Genomic DNA, 23,964 nt, shown 5'->3' on the forward strand with positions numbered 1-23,964 from the left:
TCTTCATCTCTAATTGCCAAAATGCATTGAGTTGTTGCCATGTAATTGGCTGATATTTGTGTTAATGTACAGTTGAAAAGTGTACCTAATAAAGTGACCAGTGGGTGTATAACCTAAATTCAGAAGTAATATTCATGATCTGCTGCATCTAACATATTCTCTCAAGGGCATGAATAATAAAAAATAAGAGTTTTAGTACACATGTTGGAGTGGATCACAGCGGCTACAGCGAGCAGTTCAGAGGAAACGGATAATATATTTATACTTAGTATTTGTGAAGTAATTTCTAATTGTAGTGCAAAAAAATGGCCAGAGTATCGATGGAGTTATGATAGAAGTGCTATTTACAACAGTTAAACAAGGTTTGTATTTAATTTTACATTTTAAAATGCTAAATGCTTTTTTTCTGGGGAAAGCTCTTGACAAACATATTTAAGTCAAAGAAATGACCAATTATACCGTTACTTCAGTGTTTTGGAAAGAATTTGAAAGCTACCATTAGCACCTTCAATTCTCATATTATCCATTGGGGGTCCCTCTAGCCCTGTCTCTAAGTCACCAGCTTGTAAGACTGCCTTTGAAGTAAATGTGACACTTCTATATCGGAGGAAACATTTATTGTTAAGCAACACTGGCTGTAGATTACATCAGCCAGTTTATCTGAATACATTTTTGAATGCATTTTTCAAATGTATAAGAAGAGCTACATTTACATGATCACAAGTTCAGGCATATTCATTTGTGATTTTTTTTAACCAGCTATTTGGGGCTTGTACCTTTACAAAGGGATAAGTTGAGAGTATCAGGAAGGAAACCAAATCAAGAGGGGAACGACCCCACTGTTGACAGCTGTGACATACCATGTAACAAAACTTCAATCAGTGACTTGAAAAAATGAAGATATCATGAAACTAATAACCATATGCACCACAAGTATCATCATTTTAATGTTTTATCATGTTTTTTGAATCACACAGATGCACAGTCAGTAACTTTTTAAATTAATGACATGTTGATGATATCAGACAAATGAGACATATCTTAAAAATGTAAGTGACAGTTCAAGCTTCCAAAAAGCTTCTACATACGATGTACAGTACTTAAAAGGATGTGTTATATTCGCAAAAGTTTATTGTTCGAAAACCCATCAAATTCATACAGTTATGAGGGGAATTCTTACCCTGCAAAGCCAAATTTACCTCTTTTCACGAGTCAGTTACAATTAATATCTTAATTGCACCCACTGTATAGGTGGACTTGAAGTCAATGTTTCTCTGTTTAAGCTTTAATAAATGACACAGAAAACATAAAGACTGTTTTCCCATCTAGTCATCCTATGCTTAAAGATATATACAAAGGCTGAGGGGGGGGGGGGGGGGGGGCGGGAATACAGACACAGAAATAGCAGCAAGAAAAAAAATGTAAGAGTAAGGGTTACAATTTCTGATGAGTCAGAAAAATATTCAAAAATTAAGTTTCGTTTCATCATTAAACTGCAGAAAATTTGGGTTGAATTTATATACACAGAACTTTCATTATGATTAAATTAAAACAAAACAAAACAAATAAATGTAGGAGCTTTCTGGTGCATTTCTTTACATGTGGCCAGGCAGAGATAGCTTGTACGAAATCTCGCGATAAGTCCGCGTCGAGGGGAGTGTCAAATTCCAAGAGAGAGGAGAGGGGAGTCAGAGAGAGGGGCGCGAGGGTGAGTTTGTAAACACTTTATTAACCTTTAAATTCACCATAGATTATTCGAGTATAGTAAATGATTACAATGTCGCGCTCGACACGACACTTTTCAGTGTTTGCTGACGTTAAAACGACACGTCTATGTAGTTGTCAAAACTGTTGTGGGAGCTACAACGTTTCATTCGGACCCACTGTGTCTCGCTTTGCACTCAAGTGTCACTCCGCCAACCAACTAAGTGCTAGCCTTTTCGGCTGTTGTTACTCTAAATACCCGAAGTGCACTTTGAAATACAGCAATTCACGTCGGATGTTATTAAATTGATTTTAATATATGTCTATTGTCATGGCAGAAAGTGGTAGCAAGTGCTGCTATCACTCACTTTTTAAGTGTGCGCTCGGCCTGTTGTTAACGCTAGCCACATTAGCTAGCCATTAGTTTTGCGTTGATAGGAAAAAAAGTTGATTTCGAGATTTTAGCCAATCAGATTCAGCTGTCGGACGTTATTGACAGGGTTCGAACCTATGAGTGCCCTAGAAGTCGCTAACTGACGCTCTCGTGGCCAATTGCTGAACAGAATAGGCGGCATTGTTACGGGAAAAGGCTGGGCTTATGTACCCGTACGTAGCCAGAGGTAATGGAGGCAAAAAAAGACAAACCTTTTCGACACAGTTAGCGGTGTCTTCACAAAGGAACTAAAGTTTGTGGAACTTTGGGAATTCAACTTTAAAATAATCTTCGTTTATATTGCCGAATATGTGGAAAAAAGCGCGCTCGTGTAGATTTTTTGGCGGTAGGATATATTGCGAGAATTTGGGTTTGCAAGAAAACCTTAAAAAAAAAGTACTAATGATATCCACAGTATTGCAATTTGAACTGCTCAACGCTCCACGATCCATGTCTCCATCCATGTCAACACCTTCCTGAGAAATGTAGGTCATGTTTTTGGCAGAGTTGTGCATCATTCCTTCACTAAGAGAAGTGTTAGAACTGAGAAAACTGCACTATGTCTTGTCCAACCAAATACATGCAATTACTGAAGAGTAATGCGAGATGTTTGGAAGTTGGACCCAACACAAATGTTCTTTGCAGCTTGAAAATGAAACTTTTTTTTTTTAAGTGTATATTGCATGCTTTTAGGCATTTCTGTTGATTAGATTAGTTAAGTAATGATTGGCTTGAAAGTGTTGTAGAGCATGGGTAAAAGCTACTGGCTACATTTCAATGTGGTGTTCTTCTTTTTGAATTTATAGTTATAAATCTATATTTGCTTGTTAAAGTTGCAGACCACAATCAAATCTACAAAATGTCTCTGATTTAATTTTAGGAAGCTCCCTTGAGTCCATCCTGTATTGTCCTGCATCAACACTGATTTAGCTTTCAGGCCTTGTTGGTTATGCAGAAGTAGGAATAGGATTTCTTTTGTTCCATTTACTAAATCTTGTGCTCACTTTGCTTACATAAACAAAACACTTTGGTTCTTGCACACACCCAGCCATAAACCTGGATGTCCTGTCTCAAATGCTCACCTCTGATCCCATAATTATCCAAGCACATATTTGATTTGCATTTTTTTCTTTCACGGTTTCTTTTTTTATCCCTCTCCCCTCCAGCCCCCTTTAGTTATTTTTCTCTTTGTGGGGTCTCCCTACCCTCTGGCAATTTAAGCCCCAGATTCCACAGTCATGGCTGCAGTGCAAGCTATTAATACAGTTTGTTTAGTCAGTTTCCTAGCAGGCGGCGTCAAACACTGGATGGCTGTGGCTGATTATAGCTGGGACTTGTTCCCTTACACCTGCTGAGTCGGAGAAATCCAAGTTAATGTTGGGACTCAATGAGAGAGACAGAAATGAGAACGCTTTGAGTGCTTCCATGTCACCTTGGATGAAAGGAGGTGAAAATACTTGATATCAAAACCTGTAATTGATATCAGTGATGTGCATCAGGACTGATGTAACGAGTTGACTGATTATCTCGCATGAAATTGGGGGTCTGCATGAAGTAGCTATTTGAGGGTATAGGAAAACGTTAGTGAGACACTTCTGACAGTCGCAACATTAATTTAACTGTATAATTTCTACCTGTAAAAAATAAATAAATAAATAAATCTAGGCGGTAATTACGGATGGCTTCTTAATGTGAAGCAAGTAAAAGATGCTGAAGAAAAGACCTTAACACATCTGTTTTAATCAGTTTAAGTAATTGGTTGGGGCAGCTATGAAAACAAATGGTGTTTTCCACCCCTGTCATCTGGAATTTATGGTGGATTTTCCACAAAATCAAATCCCACATTTCATGTTGGTGCCAGCCAGCCAAGTTAATGTCTAGCATGTCTTTAGTAAGATGTAAACTTTGAAATCTGTTCCTACTCCTGATGCCAGATGTGTCCATTTCCTCAAACAGTCCACACCCTCGGTATAACGAGCTAGATGGAGTATCTCGTTTGCAGACACGTCCACCCAAATAGACTCAGTAGATTGGAAGCACTTTGTGAGGGGCCTTGCACTGACCTGTTGCCTGCAAGAAATCAGACTTCTCTGTTTCATGGGTTCTTTGACGTGTGCAGAGAGGGGCAGCGTTTGCCTGCAAATATGATGCAGACCCCTTTTCTCATGAAGCAGCGAGACACAACCGTTAGGTTTGTTACAAGCTAAGCTTCACGGGAGAGTGTCTTATTCCAGCGCAAGGCTTCGGTAATCGCGCGCTGGCTCAAGGACTGCAGAGGGAGAGATGGAAGGAGGAAAATATACTGACTTCAACATTGGGAAAACTTTCAGACATTTATGCCTCGCCAAAAAAATGAATAATCTGTCCCACTCAATAATGTTAAATGACATGCACAACACATGTTAGAGGTACAGCCGAGGTTAATGTGGTCAGTAACTCAGAAATAGTGAAATGCTAAACATTTTTAATTTGTCTTTTCTTTCCAGTTTGTCAAAAAACTCTATGTACTAAGCAACTTTTTAATTCACAAACAAATTTTTGCTCAAAAGTAGGGCTGCCACAAACGATTATTTTGATAGTCGACTAGTCACCGATTATTTTTGCGATTAGTCGACTAATCAGATCATCATCCATTGGACGTAAAACTACAGCTTATTGCACCAGCAGCATCTGCTCTTATATAACTATCATTAGCTTACAGCTTTAAGTGTTTAAGGTCTGTGCTAACTAAAAATAAAGACAAGATGATAGTTTATTAAATTTTAATGAAATTTGCAGATTGTTTCGGTGAAGTTTAATAAACTCCTTGCTATCTAAAATATAACAGGACACTGGAGTATATTCTGGAGCATCTCACACTTCTGATAATCAGTTGTCTGCTTGACGTTTATTCAGCTGTGTAAAAACTATAACTTTAATCTCAGACAAACTGATTTACTCAGGAACAAATAAAATACTAAAAAAAAAGCCAAACAATAACATTTTAAGTTATCTAAGTGACTCATATATATTTAACCTGAGTAGCGAAAGACGGTGGTGGGTTTGAAAACGATTTGCGGGGAGTCCGGTGTTCTCACGGCGCTAGTGAGCCTAGCCCCCGGCTCGCTAACGAGCTAGTGGGTAACAGATGTCTCCGAAAACGTCGGAGCGCTTTTGAAAATATGTGGTGTCCTGATAAACTGAGCAGATATTTGAGGTTTGCACAGCTACATTCTCGCCTGAAAATATGTTAAACGTTTATTTTGTGACCCAGAAAGAATAATAAGAGTAACATTAAAACTAACTAGCTGCCGCCATTGTTGGAAACTGCGCTGGGCCGCGCTATGAATTCTGGGACACAGCTGCTTCTTCTTCTTCTTCGGGGTTTAACGGTAGCTGACATCCTTGTACATGCAATGCTGCCATCTTCTGTTTCAGTCCGTTATTACACTCTTAAATCCTGCCACTTATTCCTGCGTCTTTTGTGATCTTACAAAGCTTCAAACGACGCGTCGACTATTAAATCAGTCGTCGACGATTTTGATAATCGACGTAATCGTGACTAGTCGACAAATCGTGGCAGCCCTACTCAAAAGTAATGAGACTGCAATGTTACTACACTCAACAGATTTCTCCTCTTTGGTTTTTGACCCTACCTGTTGAAAATTTGTCTATGCTTGGCTGCAAACAAGATTCAAATCCTTATATCCCAGGTGAACGTGTTCTTTCATAACATCTCTGCCCTGTTGGGCTATTGACCGGGGACGTCTGGGAATGTCTCGTGGCTTCTCATTGGATGACTTTGGCGATGTGATCCCTTGGGCCGTATGGGTAGCTGTGTGGTGTGGTGTTTGCTCCGGTGCATCCCGCAGTTGCTCAATCACCTTAGGATGTTGGAAGTTGTACTCATCAGTTTTTGCATTGTAGTGGCTGCATTGTCCTGCTGAGTGGGGAATCGGGCGAGGAACGTTACCATTGTTGTCACACACAAAAAAACCTGCGCTCAAAATTAATATTAAATTAAGATACTCGTTTGCAAGAGTATCAATGCAAACAGTGGTGTCTTTGCATCTTCCAGCTGACACACAACTGCATGCAGCACCATTGTAGTCAGGCCCACAGCTCCTCCCCTCACTAACAGCTGAAGTAGTTATTGTCCATAATACCGAACAACACTTTAGAAGGAATTTCAGAGGTCAGTAAAGCTCTAGTTTCAACAACATTGAAATATTAAACAGTTATCTAACCAGCACACATGGTAATGATAGCTGTTTAACTATTAGTAATTGCCCCATAGCCACATTAGTAATATGTTATCATTAACAGATGATAGTCGACTGTAGTTAAACAAAAGATGAATAATTATTGCAGGCTGAATGGGCTATTGAGCTGTAACAGACTGGATTACAGACACATGGAGAACTGGGCATTTTGCTGGCTTTTCAGAGCAGTTGGGGAAGCATAGTTGAACTGAGCAGAGAGTCCAGAGTGTGGAGAACTAATTGGAGCAAATAGAGAGTGAAATCTGGAGCAGTGCAGCAGAATTGGACGGGTTTCAGTCTTGAAGAGCAGAGCTGAGTATGTGAAGAGCTGCAGACTGAGGAGCAGTGTGAACTGTATTCAACATCTGCTGCCGGCAGATGTGGACCAGATGAGAAACCTGAGCTTTTTTTATTTTATTTTTAACAAATGTTTATCAAAATCTGTTTCTTGTTTTGTTGTTGCCAGCTGTGAGGTCAGTTTTAAAATCCAATCAAAGACCGGTTAGGTCTTTCAGTTTTTGTTCGTGAAGATAAATTTCTTTAACCTTCAAAATCTGTAATTTATGGAAAATTAGTGTAAAAAAAAAAAAGTTAACTTTTTCACGATATCACTACTTTGACATTATTTAGTTGCAGGACGCAGAAAATCTTGCCTGTGGTATTGAAAAGGGTATCGAATATTTTTCTGTGTACAAGTGTCGAGTTTGAAATTCTAGTATCATGACAACTTTAGACTGCCTCAATGCTTAGTTGGTATGTGTCACAATAACATGTATAAATGCATAATACATAAATACCAGGGGCAAGGATTTTCCAGCAGAATGTTTTGTTGTAATGAAATAATGTATAATGTTATTCACTTTGCCTGCCAGTGGTTGTAAGGTAGTGCTCAACTGGTCTGGTCTTGAAAGACCTGTGATTGGCCCATCGGCTATATTTTCTAAATATATGTTTTCTAAAGCTGGAAAACTTTTGCTTTTTGAATTGCAATAAACTGAAAGATAATTATGGACTGTCAGTTGATGGTAAAAACAGAGAGTCTACCCCGTCTTCAAATCAGCATTTTTTTTTAAAGTAAAAGTTTAAGAGGTGAATCACAAAAGACATCCTAGGGCTTGTGTTAAATCACAAAAGTCTGACAACATTTTTGCTCAAGAGCTGGAGAACATTGAGTATAATATATACAGTATATTACATAAATACCAGTGAGTGGCTTTATTTTTCCTTTGTGTACATGTTGGTTGTGTCTGCGTGTGTACATAACAAAGTCCTCGATGCAGTTGGTGTATTTTCAGTGGGACAGTGTTGTGTAATAGCTGCCAGACGTCACTCTGGGCCAGCTGAGAATGCTAAAACATTCATGTCCGTTGCCTCTACCCCCTCCCCCCTCCCCTCCAATTTCCCGATTTAAATTTAATGAGTTATTTTTCTAACTTCCCAGTTTGTCTCCACGTGCAGTGTTGTTCAGCTGTGCAGAGCAGCGCAGGGTGGGGGTGGGTTGGTGGCATTAGAGATTGAAGCAGTATGCTTGCATTTTTTTGCCACTTCAGAAGAAGAAAACAAATAAAACATGCACGTATTTAACTCTCAACAACAGCATATAATAAGAAGGTGAGAGGGGTTTTGTGTATAACTTTTATTGGAAAGCTTTTTAGGTTTTTTAGTAGATTAGAAGGGCCAACAGTGCTGCCCACATATGCCTCTATTTTTACTTACTTTACAAAATACTGTTAATACTGTGTTAATAGTACACTAAAACTAAAATCCTGGGGCACATTTATTAGAAGTTAAGAAATACAAAACGGCGTGATTATGCCGTGAAATATTTTTGAAATAATGGTTATCTTTTGATGAACTTTTTTATGTTTAATGTGTTTTTCTTGTAAGTCATGTTAACAACCAGCTAGCAAAAGGTAGCTACACTCTAACAATATATACATATTGGTAAAAAAAAAACTATACATAATTTAAAGTACTTACTAATATAACAATAAACTGTGGTTAAATGTTCATGTTTCAAAAAACTTGTTAGTTTTAGCTATGTCAAATTACCTTAAAACTCTTCATCCTGCTTCTCAGGAGCTGAACCATCCACCTTAAGATTGCAAAATTTCATAATATTTAAAATATAAGTATCAGATGTTCATTTAGAAGTAGTAAGATGACCTGGAGAACAAAACGCAGCGAGGTCAATGGGAATGTGTCCAGTGCCAGAGATCTGTTGTGTGGAAACACATGAAAACCTTCATAAAGTGAATGAGGAGGTACTTAACCTTAGATTGCCTGTGCGTGCACAGAGAAACAGCTGACTCAGAGAGCGGGAAACATTGAATGAGGGGTACGAGAAGGGGAGGGGAGGCAAGGTGGCAGAGAGGTGAGGAGAGAGTAGTAATGAGAGAAGGAGGCATTGGAAGTGAGGAAAAACGAGACAGGGAAAGAGAAGGAGACCGAGATGTCTTTGTGTAAACGGTAGCTGCCGTCCTCTCGTGTAAGCAGGCTCCTCATTGGCCAGCCCGAAGCCCCCGTGTGTGTGAAGGAAGTATCACCAGGGAAACTTCTTCTCGCTGCCACTGTGCGTGTTTTCCTCCTTGCCAGGGTTATTTTTAAATACCATTCGGCTTCCTGCTCAGACTAAAGACTACAAGCCACAGCATCTCTGTTTTGTTGTTTTCAGGATTTTGCCAGTACACACACCAACAAAAAAAAAAAAAGCTGCAACAATGTTCTTTTCTTCTCCTCTACCACAGTTACATTGCAGGCTCTTTGCAAAAATGGGGGACGACCGACCTTTTGTGTGCAGTGCTCCTGGATGCGGACAGGTAAGTCCTCTCTTTTCATGTCCTGCTCTCTGTGGTAGTAATCTTTGCCTTTTGTAATTGCTTACCAAAGGTCAGTACTGCACTTCACAGTATTGTACTTCTCAAAGAAAACTATATGAAACCTAAAAATAAATAGACGTTCTTTTTGAGAACGCACTGGTTTTAATGTAGCGCTATATACAACAACCCTGAAAAGATCCGTTCTCACTGCAAGCGTAAACGGACATATTTATGCAACACTTATAATTAACATCACACCGATGACATTCATGCTAGCATGCCGTTTTGTGAGACAATGCTGTCTCCTTTTGCAATGACTCACTGGAAGCTCCAGTGAGTAATCAGCACCGTTATTGTTTCAACCTGTCACTGCTGACTTCTAAGCGCCTGCAGACACAGGTTTGAGCCGAGGCAGTGACTCAGCTGAGTGCCAGTAGTGCACTCACATGCCTGTTACGTGGTGTTTCGACGAGGCTTGGTTTGATATCATAGAATAGAAGAAGGAAGAAATTAAAAAGGAGTCTGTTCTTAGACTCATGATTATTCAACACAGGAAATCATCATGTCTGATGCTGTGTTCATTTGGGTGTGATATCCTTAGAGCTAGTAGTGAAATGGCTCCTGGGAATCTGAAGGAAGAAAGTGTTTATGGGTTTACGCAATACTTGGGATTCTTGGGACTTCTTCCATGCTCTGATCAGAAGAATGGGATTGTGGTTTGAACAGCAGTCATGTAAAGCAGTTGAACATGCATAGTCGATAAATAAGTGATGATGAGTTGTTTGGTAATTTTCTTTTCAGAACATCGCAGACATCTAGGGACCCTTCCTTTGTCTTTCTTTACATGTTTTTGTGATGTAAATACTCTGCATATTTCATTGGTTTGATTACTAATTTATTTTACTGCTTAAGCAACAGAGACCTAAAGAGGCAAAGTGATGTGGATGACAGTGCTGGTCTGCAGCTGTGTCACTCTCAAAGCATTGTTTTAGAGCCAGACTGTTGTATAAACAGGTGTGGGATGGCAGAGTGGTGCTAGATGTTTGGGTATGTTGTCAGTATCGCAGTGCCACCTCACTTTAGAGAACCTGTACAAGGTTATAAACAAACAGTTTTCTTTCTTTTGTTTTGGTTGAATCTATGTCAAAGGGCAGAAGAAATGCAAAACAAAAATAATGAGAAAAGAAATCACATTTGCTTAGCACCTTTTTAAGAAACACAGTCACTTTACACACACTATCTGATATCACTGTGTTGGTGTTTCTATGTCATGATAATTATGTTAGAGTAGCATTATCCAAGAATTTGGCTAATGATCATATATTTATTCTATTGTACGAAAAAATAAAGAAAACACTTGAAATTCTTACAATTCTTTCCAGAACAGAATTTTATATAAACAAAGAGGAAAACATGTCTTTTTTCCCCACATTGCAAAGCTACGATAGCACAACTACATGATCGTTCAGTTGCACTGCTGATCCTGATCTAAAGCCTGAACCATTGATTGATTGATTGATTGAATCTTTATTTTGAACATGTTGAAAAAGTATAAAAAAAAAATAGAATTAAAAGAGACAAATGAACAAAGCAAACAAAAGGAAAACGAGCAACCACAACTCCAAATAACGTCCATGTTCAAAAAGGAGCAGGAAGAAGCATAAGCTTATTTAATCCCACCCCTTTTCCACTATCTAGTATCAATAGACTACAGAAATACCTCCTTGTAATTACATTATATGTTATGTGTAATTTTTTTTTTTTTTTTTTTTTTTTTTTAAATATATACACATATATGTTTCTATCTATCCATACCTACGTATATACACACATACGCACATATACACATTTTCAATAACCCCATTAACACCTGAAGGATACACAACCTACAATTTTATATATATTTAATATATATATATATATACATACATACATACATACATATACACATACATATGTACCCAGACCAACAAACCCGTGCATGCGCACACACATGAAAATATTAGACAAGAACACCCTATCAAATCTCTACCTTTTCCCTGTACCCTGTAAAAACCATATCCTTAAACCGCTTTTTAAACTGCGCCATGCTTGGACATTGCTTCATATCTTTACTTAGTCTGTTCCACAGCTTCACTCCACACACAGAGATGCAAAAACCTTTTAATGTTGTACGGATACGAGGATGTTTTAAATTTAATTCCCCCCTCAAATTGTATCCCCGTTCCCTTTTAGAAAACATTTTTAGAATATTGTCAGGAAGCAGGTTATTTATTGCTTTATATATAATTTGTGCTGTGAGAAAATGAACCAGATCTGTGAATTTTTGAATTTTTGATTTTAAGAATAGTGGATTTGTATGATCTCTGTAACCAGTTTTATGGATTATCCTTATGGCCCTTTTTTGTAATATAAAGATTGATGATAGCGAACATTTGTAAGTATTGCCCCAAACCTCTGCACAGTAATTCAAATACGGTGCAATCAGGGAACAATAGAGAATGTGGAGTGATTTGTGGTCCAGAATGTGTTTTACTTTACTCAAGATTGAGACACTTCTTGAAATTTTGTTATGTATATGATTTATATGAGACTTCCAGTTTAATTTATCATCTATAATCACACCAAGAAACTTATGTTCAAGTACTCTTTCAATTTCCACACCATCTACATGAATCTGCACTTGTGCATTTCTAAGGGAATTCCCAAATAAGATAATTTTAGTTTTACTTAGATTTAGCGATAGTTTGTTCCTGTTAAACCATTTTTTAATTTTGCACATTTCTGAAGTAATTGTATCCAGCAGCTCCTTTAGATTCCCCCCAGAACAAAAAATATTTGTGTCATCTGCAAATAATTGCCAGAAAATTTAAATTTTTTGGAAATTGAGTGTTTATTGAACTTTCTGATGAGATAAAAAAAAATAAAAATCATTTGCACGTATTAGCTTTAATTTGTAGAAACTGTGTATCAAATATGATACCATTGGCTCTAAAGCGTTAAGATAATGCAGGAACTACACCAACACGGGGGTATCAGATGCACTTGCTTTACACACACACACACACACACACACACACACACACACACACACACACACACACACACACACACACAAAGTCAAAGGCATCATTGAAATAAAACAAAAACAGGTGAAATTGAATAAAGTTGTCATGGTACACATGTAACAACTTCTCGCTGGTTAAGATTACAGAATTTTTTGGGGAGTCATGTTTGTGATCACTTAACTGTAATATTACTTTCTTTTAGCTTGGTTTTCATCTCTGCCTACTCCTGAGAGAAAAATGTGGCTCTGTAGTTGATAATGAATCCACTTTGTTAACAAGCTAAGTGAATTGTTTCTTCAGTTAGTGATGGAGCCACATCATCAGATTTTTGGTAACCAGGGTTGAGGTTTTTTTTTTTTTTTTTTTTCTTCTTAAACCAAAACAACAAAAGACAAAATCTGTTTAGTGCTCTGCAGGGTTCTTACCACAAGTGGTCCAGCTCACATGCCACAGCAGTTAAAACAGGAGTAATATACAAATATTGATATACACAGGCTTGGTGTTATCTTAACAAGCAAGTAATGCATGTAAATGAAAATGCAGTCTAAAATTGGCAACAATCAAATTTCCGTTATAATACTGACAAGGCATTCGATTTGATGGTTTCCACTACTCTGCGGTAGTGGTCGGTATTAAAGGCATTGAGGTTCAGTACTCTATCCTGTACATTTGCCAGCACCTTCATTATATGTTTATACATTTTCTGGCCTTTAATTGCGATTTGCTGCTAATTATTGTATCCTTTATGTCCAAATACTGTTTTAATGCTGCCCTTTTAAATGCAACAGTTCTCTACTGGGAAAGTCTGAATCATGCCCATAATAGAACAAGGATGATTGATTCCTGGCTTTGCTCAGGATTTTCCTTCTACCAAGTTAACAACAACAAAAACAACAACAGCAGCTCCCCTATTATATGATGTCCAGTATTTATTGCGTGGGGAGGAGTAATCCTAGCTGCCATTTTCTCATACATGGAGATTAGTTGGAGATAGTTTTTCTCCACAAGACCTAGCTGCCTTGTTCAGAGGAATGAGACAGATGGGACACGTATTGGTGATGCTCCTGGTCGGGCTAAAAATAAGCCCCCCGACACTTGACTGTGTTTCCACTTCACTCTCACGACTGAACTCGCAACTGCAACACGGGACCCTAAAATAGGCCTCAGTGAATGGTGAATAGGCTGGTGCCAGAGCCAAGATTATTTCTCCTACGTCTCTCGAGTGAATCACCTCACCACTTCTCAAAAGAAGTTCCATGTCTCCGAGGACGGCTGTTAATGCCGTCTGTGCGGTTGATTTGAGCTAACGCCAGGCTGCTTGTAGCTTAAGCTGCAAGCAGCCAAAAGGAAGTAACAGAATTCAGACTTTCTTTTATCATTACAGACTCACAGTTCATACATGTGTTTTACACACTAATTCATTGGACAACACCAAGTTACGTGTGCAGCTATTTCTGCAGCTTTTGTGGTCAGTTCTGTCGATATTTTTTTTCTCCCTCTTCCTTTATTTTTATTTATATATACTTCTCTATCAAGTTGTTGACATTTTCACCTTTTTGTCACATACTGCGCGCTCCACAGACTGCATGTGTTGGCCACAAAAGATTATCTATCGCTGATTTTAGCAATACAAAAAACAGGATGTCTCTTCAGAACGCAGTTGCCGTTTCTTGTTGGCTAATTCATATAATGTTCTCTTTTGTCTTGTTCGCTTTTCCAGAGGTTTACCAACGAGGACCACTTGGCAGTACACAAACACAAACATGAGATGACGCTGAAATTCGGACCAGCCAGGACTGATTCGGTCATTATTGCAGGTACTCTCGTCCGTGTGAGACAGACGTTCATCTTCACTGTGTTTTTAAATGTCCTCATGCAGCATTCAGATGGACAATATTTACCCTAACGTCAGCGTGCTCCAACACTAGATATCACATGGGGTTTTACATTCAGTGTAAGTGTGAACTAACTGTGGTGTTGTTACTTTGAATAGTTATATCTGCTCATTACATTTTCCTAGACCAGACACCTACTCCCACTCGTTTCCTAAAGAACTGCGAGGAGGTTGGCCTGTTCAATGAGCTGGCCAGTTCCTTTGAACAAGATGATGATGAGAAGAGGGCCAAGAACTCTGTAAGCAACACTTGCGGTTGATGATTTTATCTTCTTTTATCTCTGCGCTTGTGCATGACCGTGTGCATTACAATGTACAGTAACCGAAGAAATTTTCTACAGAGACTCGACATGACCAGAAAGAATTACATTTTACTTCCTTCTTTTTTATCTCAAGTATTAATTCAGTCAAAAAAATTTACAAACTTGAACTTCGTGCCTTGCACACAGTCCGTGTGTCATTTACATTTCAGTTTTTGCAGCAATTTCTTTTTAAACTGTTTGGTGTTTTATTGCACTTTATATGCGTTTCAGAGCTGGGGTTGTGGCTGTTTAGTTTGTGATGAATGCCCACTTCCCTTTTTTTTTTCTTTTTTTAATATACTTTGATCTATATGTAGTGTAAGATTATTCTCTTTATCTGTAACTCATTTTCAGCTCCCTGCTTCCAACTCAGTGGCTTTGGACATGAGCCTGCAGACACCATCAGAGGTGAAGGTGAAACAGGAGGCACCTGTAGAAGTCGACTCTTCACCCCCAGACAGCCCTGACTCCACATCTGGGAAGTCGGACAGCTACAGGGAGCCTCTAGTTAAAGGAAAGGTACAAGAAAACTTGATAAGGGGGATTGCATAGGTGTGTAGAGAGGAGGGGAGTATCACTAAGTGATGTTGCAAGTAATTCATGATACATTGTGGCTGCAGTGGTTGCAGAAATTTGTTTGGGGGTACAAATGATGTGTGACATAAAAGCCTAATTTATTTTATTTTTTGTTTTAATCTTGTAGGACACACCACCCAGGAATTCAGCCCCTACCCCGACTATTGTGCGTCCAGGTTCCCTCCCACTACATTTGGGCTTTGATGCTCTGCAGCCCACCATGCCATCACCCACTTCCGTCATCACACAGGCTCCACCCTCAAATCGTACTTTGGGGTAAGTTAAGTTCCAAATCCTTTGGTTGGTCTTTGCTAAACTCTTTAAGCTTAATCTTCAACTTAAAATAAATTCTAGCTTAAAAAACATGTTTTGCAAACAATGTGACAACATCTCATGTTCTTGCAAGTGAACCTTTAATATCAAAGATGCCATCATGTTCTTTCTTTTTTCTTTTCTTCTTTTTTTGTGGTCCCGACGGGTCAGCCACAGTCAAAAACAACCAAAAGCTGTGCTCTGACAAAAAATTATGCCAGTTTTGATCTTGTGAAATAGGATGTGAAGTTTTGCGAAGTATTCATGATTAATAAGAAAGATACGCAGCTTTAAAGGGAACTATTGAATTTGTTTTTCCTGTTACAGACACTATAAAATAGGTGTTAGGATTACCAGCTGTTGCAGTTTTCCCCTGTTAGCACAAGTCTTTATTTTCATATACAGATGTATGTAAAGTAACACAGCAGCAATTTAGATGTTATCTTGGGATAATGGAAAAGATGATCATGGTTCACATAAAATCTGTAACATTTCACTGAAAACAAGTACACGCTAATAAGAGAAAGTTTATAGCATATCAGTTTATTTGCATTCTAAACTCATGCATTTTATAATTGGGTATAACTTATCAAAATGTTTCTCATTTATGGACATTAATGTGTTGCATAAAAGCCCAACGATGTGTAGTACGTCAATTACTGTACGGGAAGCTACAGCTTGCAATATCCTGCACAAAACTCAGCCCATGAACCTGTAACATGATTCTTCCTTATGTCTGCAGCAATATTATATGCATAGGATTTATAACCATTATAAATAATAAAAAATGATAAATTAATGTTTATATTTCCTGTTGAATCAGTCAAGTTAAGCACAGACGCTGCACAGTGTTTCAGACAAAAGTCAACAACTTCACACATTTGTGAAAATGGCTGCAGAGTGGGTAAAAATCCCTTGCTTGTCACACTCAAGGTTTCGAAGGAAGTCATAATATAAATCTTAACTTTTTATCTTTGGACATGTAAAATGTGAAACAGCATTAAACTGGTTAAAAACTGGTATTAGAGGGAATGCATATATGTTAAATCATAATTTGGAGTGTTTGCATTCAGATATATTTATATTTGACAGAATTACATATTTAAGCTAAGATCAAACAATTTCACGTCATTAATATCAGAACTACTATAGTCTTTTTTTCCCCCATTTTGATGTTTTGTTTTTCATTCAGTTTAGTTTCAGTTTGTTTCCACTCTGGGGTTTCTTGTCTCAGTTTTGTTTCTATTGTTTGAAAATGTTTAGTTTTAGTCTAGTTTGTATTATTTTCAATTTTTTAGTAGATGGATGAATAAATATAATAATAACACAAAACTATACAAAGTCTCAGTAAACATGACCATCATTGCCTTATCAGGGAGGTTGTAATAGTTTTGTTTTTTGGCCAAACTAGCAAACAGTAAAATTCTGTTTTAATTTGAGCTTAGTTTAAATATTCATATTTATTTTTCAAGTGTAGTTTTCATTTTTATTTTAACTATCTAAAATGTGTTTTCCACACTGGTTTTAGTTTTTAGTTCAGTTTTTAGCAAGTCACAATAACCTTGAACAACTCAAATAAAATTGTATTTTTTACTGGATTATAATATTGTGTTACACACATCAACCCAGGTTTGTCATTTGATTGTGGCTGACCCTGAGAGGAACAAAATACAGTTTAGTTCATGAATCTATGAAATATTTTCTCATCATTAAGCAATGGACTGCATGTTCTATTTCTTAAAAAGCATAATTTAAAATTCATTAACAAACACAAGAGTGAATCTCCTCTTCTTATTTGTCGTCTGCTGTCTGTCTCTCCAGTTCACCGACGAGCCATTACCCTATGATGATGCTTCCCTCTGGTCAGGCAGTGCCTGTGCTGCCTGGTCCTGTTCAGATGCCTTCTGTCATTAATGTAAGGCAGACTAACAGTCTAAGTATGTTGTAACTTTACTTTATAACTTAGAAGTTGGTTTAGTTTTAACCCATGCATTTGTGTCTCATATTTGATCACCAGCTGGCTCGACCCATGTGCATGGTACCCAACATTCCTGGGATCCCTGGTCCTCCTCTGGGAGGCAGCAGCAGCGGCTCCAACTCCCCCTCTGGCTACAGCATCCACTCAGAGGCCAAGATGGTCAGCACTAGATTAGCTCTCTATTTTTATCTATTTATCTGTTCTTTTTGTCTCCATCTTCACCCTCCAGCCTTCCGCTGCACAGGCTTAGGTCCTTCGTCATATGATCTTTTACTGTGGTTGCTTGTTTATGTAACCCTTTCACCTGACAACACAGTTTGCACTCATTTTATGATAGTGCAATGCACACACAGAGATTCATGCACAGTTTCCACCTTGCAGCTATGTCCCAGATGAAACTGAGAGAGTGCAGTCATTGTTTATGGTATTTAAAACATATAAAGTATCCCCTTTAGCACATTCCTCTGTTTACCCTAGCCCCTCACTCCTTCAGTCGTAAGAAGATGATCATCGTTGTAATTAAAGACAAACTTTAGTTTGGGTTTTTTGTTTTTATTTGGGGTTGGGGGGGTTTCGGGCTGATCTGCAGAATCTTTTTGTTCATGGCGCTTCTAATACGATATGATCATTATCGAGGTTGCTTTATATATATATATATATACACATGCATATATAACATTTGACTGCTTGTGTACCTTCAGGGCTGCAATCACTTTTTAAATCATCACGGCTGAATTAGTCACAACTTAAATCAAACATGATCAAAATCCGAGAACTGCTGCGGGAGCATATAAAGCCTCCAGATCTGACTGAAGGAGGTCACATGAATCTGTTGCTGAAAACAGTTCAGAGAGAGCACATCTGTAAATGTTCTCCTCGGAGAGAATCAGGCTTCTCCATGTTTTAAACAACTTTAAAACATGCCAAAAATTGGTAACTAGGGTCTTGTCCAGGTTGTTATTGCAAAGTGTGAATCAGTTAATGTAGACGCAGCACAGTGAAGTTGTAGACATGCTGTTGGCACTGATTCAGACACGCTTTGATTATGACTTTCTACAAAGTTACAATGAAGTTTTTCATGATTTTTTTTTTTTTTTTTTAAATTCCTGTGGCTGTTATTGATGTTGCTTATTTGACTGTTGTTCTGTAGCGTCTGAAGGCTGCGCTGCAAAGCCCGTCAGGACAGAGTATGGGGATCATGGCCATGGGCAGCAGCCCCATGGTACCTCAGAAGGCAGAACAGAGTCAGCTGCTGGTCCAGCAGCCAGACGCACCATCACCTGCACAACCTCAGGTACTCAATGTTAAGTATAAATTCCTGACTGTAACATGTTTTTTTTCATCCATACAAAATATGCTTTAAACTTGGATTAAAGATGATCACATCTAAGTCATCTAAACTTTCTTTATTATATATCACATCACTTGTTTTAGTTAACAGAAAATTGGGGATATTCTTGTTGTGCCGAGATGACTCTGGTGTGTGCTGGCTAAAATGAAACTGTGACTCATACTTCCCTTTTCTCGTCTTTTTTCCACTCATCTCGTCTGTCTGTGTGTTTCCTTCTGACCTTTACCCTGCTTCTCCCTCCAGGTATCTCCAGCACAGCCTACAGGTGGGCGTCGACGGCGGACGACAGACGATGACCCCGACGAACGAAGGCAGCGTTTCCTCGAGAGGAACCGGGCGGCAGCATCCCGTTGCAGACAGAAACGCAAACTGTGGGTCAGCTCCCTAGAGAAGAAAGCCGAGGAGCTCAGCACTTTGAACGTCTCACTGTCGGTGAGTGGGCCTCCAGTGGGTGGATGCTGGTGATGGGGCTTCTAACTACTTGTAAAAGTTTGAGAGGTGGATTCCAGATAAGATAAATGAGTTTGCATTAGTATTGAGTAAATTCTTTTTGCAAATGAACATAGCTGATAGATTTGAAACAATGGAAACCACTACATCTTGTTTCATATCTTTATTTTGTCAAATGGAAATTTTAGGTAATATTTACACCTTACGCCTTGTGGGAAATGTACGCTGCTCTGCAGTGGAAGCAAAACCATTTCAACTTTTTTGTTTCTACCGGAAAATCCATTAGGGAAGAAAAATATGGGAAGTCTGTATTTTAAATTACATAACCAAGCATTACTTTTTTTCCTTATTGGTTTGGGAAGTGTAATGTAATTTCTGAAATTTAGTATTGTAGTACTAATCAGTCTGATTTTTTTTTCTTTTTCTTTTCCATCCTCTCAGAATGAAGTGTCTCTGTTGCGTAATGAGGTGGCTCATTTAAAGCAGCTGCTGCTGGCCCACAAGGACTGTCCTGTAACCACCTTACAAAAGAAGACTGCCTACTTAGGTGAGCCCTGCACAGCTATGCCCTGTTCACACGGTTCTATTTAAAGTTAGAGGAAACTTGAGTCTGAATTGCATGTCTTAGATATGTAGAAATATAGTAGATGTATTGCGCAAAGCATAAAGAGCGAAAATGAAATTTGAACCTCAAAGTCGCTCTCACATTTTAATCGAAACACACGGCTTTGGTGTGTAGCTCTCTACTTGTGATTGCAAGAAGAAATGAGCAGGCCTGGGTTACAATATAGCCATGCTGCTGTGGCTTTAGTATCTTCATGTGAGCTGTAGTTTTCTTCAGTGCCCACAAAGTAATTGTAATTTTGTTGAAATAATTAGGGTTCAGTTTGTTATGGCAACGGCCACAGTGGATAATAATGTGTCCAAAAATTATTAATAGAGTTGGATTAAAAAAAGCAACATTTGCAATTTAGATATTGCTAAGGGCTGATGGTAACATTAAAATAATAAAACAAGAACTATAATTAAGTAGCAAAATCTTTGTTCCAGTACTTCTTGTTTTATTTATAGTATTTTTTGGGGCATTTCCTTGATTTTGGACGGGATAAAGTTACTGAATATAGCTTGATTTTCACTCGAATAAAAATTAACATAATGTCCAAAGATTTTCAGCAATGAAAACTGTGGAATGTGCTCAATATAAATGAGATAAATATCTTTGCCTGTGTTGCCTTTTTATTTTTTTGTATAGCTGCAGACGAGAGCATGAAAGACATGTCAGAGCCTACAGGTTCCCCTGCCCCGGTGATTCAGCACAGCTCTTTGGCGCCTAGCCCTTCTACGGGGCAAAACGGCCTGAGCTCAAGGGCAGCAGCTGAGGCTATGGCCATGTCAGTGCTGGCAGGAATGGGCCAGCAGCAGAGAGCTGAGAGCGGACCCTCTCACATTATCATGGCTGCACAGTCTCAATCTGCTGCCAGATGATGAGCGATGCCACCAAGGCCCACACTTGGCTCGTCACCCAGGGTAGAAAAGACTCCCACCTCCCAGGTTCCCTCATTTTTAAATTCAGAATTTCACATCTTCTCCTCTGCCCCCCCTCCCCTCTGTGGTCTTTCTAACCCTCCTGGGGAGCCATCTTGCTGGGGCCTGGAGCTCATCAGCAGCCTTCTGGGAAAGGACTGAGACTTTTAAGAGAGCTTCCTGTTAACTTTGCCATAGACTACAGGGGCTGGACTCCAATACCCCCTCCCCCCTGTTTCCTCCTGTGCGTCCCTACTCAACTGTCCTCACCCTCAGTAATAAGGACTCTTCACTGGACTGTAGGACTGCGTCAAGTATACTGCCATAACGATCTTCCCACGTGGACACGTGCCGCACAGGTGTTTCGTAAACTTTTTTTTTTGTGTGTGTGAATTAAATCCGATATAAACAGCACACAGGGCTCTACACTTTTTCCAGCAGGGAACAGTGCCTTGTTCTCCTCGTCACTTTAGCCTTGCACGCACACCCACACATGCCATCACAGAATGCCTCCCTATACATCCTCGGCTCCAAAGATGCGATAGTTGTCTAGAATTCTCTGACTCACATCTCAATTATTCACTCAGACCTTTAGTAAATGGTTCTCAGCCACAACACGATCTCAACCTAGACCCAAAAACCTTACCTCATGTACACCCCTTTATGATAAAGTGTATTAACTGTGTGTGTGTGTGATTGTATATTTATGTACATCAGAACATAGCAGTTTGCCTACTCCTGATCTGATGCATTATTAGCTAGATTGTTAGCATGTGACTTTTCTAATAGGGTTTTTGATACAGTATGCGCAGCTATATTTCTTTTAACTAATTGGCACGTCCTCCCAGATTGACCCATGTAACCAAAATTATGTTAGATTGCGATTTAAAAATAAGTTTGTTGGAGCAGATTTTTTTTTTTTTTTCCTGACCTGAAGGGAATTGAACTTTTTCCACCTTTTCATATTTCCTGAAACAGGCAGGTGGTTTATTGGTGTGTAAATGGATGCCTCTTTCCATTTTTACATGTAACTGTTCTGGTGACTGTGTTTTCTTCGTGTGTGGGCCCTGCTGGACTTACTGTAACTGTTATTTTCACACTTTTCAGGATGGTTGCACATCCTTTGCTGCTCGTTTGAAAATGCGATGAACCCCTTGTTCTGTATGCTCTCTACCAAACCGAAACTAAGCCATAATGGATCTCTCCAAAGACTATCTGGTACTTGTCCTGGGACAGAAGTGAATACCCTGACTGTTATTTTGTGATTCAGAGGTTGCAGTGGCACTATGACAGTATATCACTGCTTGTAACTTGCACTTACACACAGTCTTTCACACAGTGTTTGATCATTTTGCCTTAAGATCACATTTGTGCCTCCGATACCCCCCCTCACATAAATATATACAGATTTGCTTGTATGGGGGCAAAAAACGGCTCTAGAGAATTATATTAGTCAGTGTATATAAATTGGGAAAAAATGAACATCAATAAATATAACATTTAATTAATAAACAAAGCTTTTTGAGGCCTTTAAGTAAATAAAAAGTGTCTTTTTAGAATATTGTTAAAATATTGAAGTACTTGTCTGTCATCTGGTGGAGAGACGGAGCAAAGACATCTCCAGTGGTCAGAGCTTTAAGGGCAGAAGACGAGCTGTCTTGTGACTGTTTCTGAAAGGCTCTAGTTCTTTTACAATATCCCCCAGATGTTTTATCCAGATATCGATATATTTTTACATGAATGCTCAAAGTGGTTTGCTTTTTTTTTTTTTTTTCCCCTGTCCCTCTTTTGCCCTCTTTCTTAATATTTTCGCGAGATATGATATTTCAAAAACAGGATATGACTTATTAACATAAGGACATTTATGCACTAAAGTAATGCAGGTTAACTATTGCTTTGTATTTCTGTTCAATTTACTTTTTTTTTTTTCAGAGATATCAGAATGTTTTTTTGTTTTTTCTTTAATGATGGTTTTCTGTTATCTGTACTGTATACACAAATGGGAATTTGCTGAGCAACTTTAATACCTTTTCCCTTTTGACTGAACCTCTCCTCCTACAGTCTCAACGGCGACCTCGGCAATTTGTGTAAGTTGCTGGCAGTCAAATAGACGATTGTTCATTTGAAATGAAAATTCAAACTGCATTTAGCTTTTATGTTTTCTTGTATTATTTTGTTGCGTGCTGTCTTTAGCACCACACTCTTCATCATAACGCTTCTGATTGCGCTGATGAATATAGACTAATTTCTTTAACACAACGATTTGTGTTTTTGTTGGTTTGTTTTCTCAACAGAAAAATGGACTTGTGCTTTTTGTTCTTTTTTTTTTTCCTTTTAAAAGAAATTTTACCCCCTCTTTTTCTTTTCTTCTTTTTTTTTAATACCTTTTAACAATTGGTCGTGTCTTTTGAGCTTCGTTGTCTAACTTATTGTTTAAATTGGTCAAATAACAATAATCTTTACAGTCTTTGGCCTGTTAACGATGGGCCAGACTTGTTCTAAACATAGCAATTTAGTGGGAAATACAGTAATGTGAAAATTACACATAGTGTATTGATGGTTTTTCACACTCCCTTTGTTGGACTGATAATTTCTAAAATTGTCCTTGTATTGTACATATCTGTACTATATGAATATATTTACTTTTCCATGCATGTCCAAGAGGAATACCATGAACACTTACAGTGCTGCAGTTTTAATTAAAGAAACTACATCATAATGAACATTTATACTGTTTTATCTGTGTTCAGTTATCATATCAAAACATGTTTTCTATTGTAATGTAATTATTAATATGAATGATTAAAGTGGAGACTTAGTTTGATTAAAAAGAGATATGAAAGGAAATGATGTATACAAAGGCATTGAATAATACTCTTTCAAGTACTTCTGCAATATTGTCCAAAGATTTTGAGCCCCTCCTCACTTTTTAAATATTGTGCTTGGAAAATGGGAAATTGATGCATGGATTTATTGAAGCATGCAGACATATGTGGATCTTTAAGGCAAAAACAACAACAATAACAGTTTGTACAATTCTAATGAGCTTGAAAGTCAATATTTGGTATGACCACTTTTATTCTTCAGCACAGTGTGAACTCTGTGACATAAGATTCCCCGTTATTTCTTTAAATAATCTTCAGGATTAATTCTCCAGGCTTCTTGAAGGACATTCAAAGCTCTTCTTTGGCTGATAGCTGCCTTTAGATGATCCCACACTGCTTCAATAATGTTGAGGTCTGGACTCCGAGGAGGCCAATCCATGACTGACAGTGTCTCACATTTCCCTTTCTTAAGCATGTCTTCTTGACA

The 23,964-nt window shown here is 38.3% G+C and overlaps 1 protein-coding gene across 3 annotated transcripts; it reads left to right on the forward strand.

The window, feature by feature from the left end:
- Positions 1–1,612: 1,612 nt before the first annotated feature.
- On the forward strand, positions 1,613–23,379 carry atf7a (activating transcription factor 7a). 3 transcript variants are annotated; one of them, XM_026153998.1, is made up of 12 exons: positions 1,613–1,708; positions 9,126–9,197; positions 13,986–14,082; positions 14,286–14,398; positions 14,816–14,980; positions 15,165–15,313; positions 17,171–17,264; positions 17,367–17,486; positions 18,478–18,621; positions 18,922–19,110; positions 19,570–19,675; positions 20,381–23,379. In XM_026153998.1, exons 2-12 carry the CDS (start codon positions 9,150–9,152, stop codon positions 20,611–20,613), a joined length of 1,458 nt encoding a protein of 485 aa, XP_026009783.1. In that variant the 5' UTR covers positions 1,613–1,708; positions 9,126–9,149; the 3' UTR covers positions 20,614–23,379. The 3 variants fall into 3 exon arrangements, with proteins under 3 accessions (XP_026009783.1, XP_026009785.1, XP_026009784.1); XM_026154000.1 differs by lacking the exon at positions 1,613–1,708 and adding an exon at positions 1,718–2,324; XM_026153999.1 differs by lacking the exon at positions 1,613–1,708 and adding an exon at positions 2,338–2,622.
- Positions 23,380–23,964: the final 585 nt, after the last annotated feature.

Source organism: Astatotilapia calliptera, chromosome 20 (genome assembly GCF_900246225.1).
Source record: "Astatotilapia calliptera chromosome 20, fAstCal1.2, whole genome shotgun sequence".
Classification (NCBI taxonomy): domain Eukaryota; kingdom Metazoa; phylum Chordata; class Actinopteri; order Cichliformes; family Cichlidae; genus Astatotilapia; species Astatotilapia calliptera.

Excerpts from the sequence above, each read along its gene's own strand:
- atf7a (XM_026153998.1), top strand. The coding sequence starts at position 9,150 with ATGGGGGACGACCGACCTTTTGTGTGCAGTGCTCCTGGATGCGGACAG. Across the intron at positions 17,487-18,477 it reads TCCACTCAGAGGCCAAGATG|CGTCTGAAGGCTGCGCTGCA; the intron begins GTCAGCACTAGA and ends GTTGTTCTGTAG. Across the intron at positions 19,676-20,380 it reads AAAGAAGACTGCCTACTTAG|CTGCAGACGAGAGCATGAAA; the intron begins GTGAGCCCTGCA and ends TTTTTTGTATAG.